The 275-nt window shown below is 67.6% G+C and overlaps 1 protein-coding gene across 1 annotated transcript in view; it reads right to left on the bottom strand.

The window, feature by feature from the left end:
* LOC104127245 (small conductance calcium-activated potassium channel protein 3) overlaps positions 1 to 275 on the bottom strand; it is a 24,621-nt gene that overhangs the window by 14,401 nt on the left and 9,945 nt on the right. Inside the window, exon 5 of the mRNA XM_035895403.1 lies at positions 167 to 274. Coding sequence (XP_035751296.1) covers positions 167 to 274 — 108 coding nt within the window. The remainder of the gene's footprint in view (positions 1 to 166; position 275) is intronic.

Below are 275 nucleotides of genomic sequence, written 5' to 3'. Positions count from 1 at the left end.
CAGCGCCGCCCTGTTGGTCCCCAGCCAGCGCGCACGGCCCTGTCCCGCACCCCATGGGGCACACGGCTCCGTGTTTATCCCGTGGGACACCCCATGGGGCACAGGGCTCCCTGCTCACCCCACCAGGCACCACCCGGAGCCAACCCACCCCCGGACCCGTCGGTACCTTGGAGTAGAGCCCCCAGGAGAGCTCGGTCTCGATGACCATGACGACGATGCCGAACATGCCGAAGATGAGCGCGTAGTCGCTGAGGCGCTTCCTCTTCTCGAAGAGC

This window comes from Egretta garzetta, unplaced genomic scaffold (genome assembly GCF_000687185.1).
Source record: "Egretta garzetta isolate BGI_Z169 unplaced genomic scaffold, ASM68718v1 scaffold1425, whole genome shotgun sequence".
Lineage (NCBI taxonomy): Eukaryota > Metazoa > Chordata > Aves > Pelecaniformes > Ardeidae > Egretta > Egretta garzetta.
Note: the sequence above shows the minus strand (reverse complement) of the source record. Positions and strands in the feature narration are given on the sequence as shown.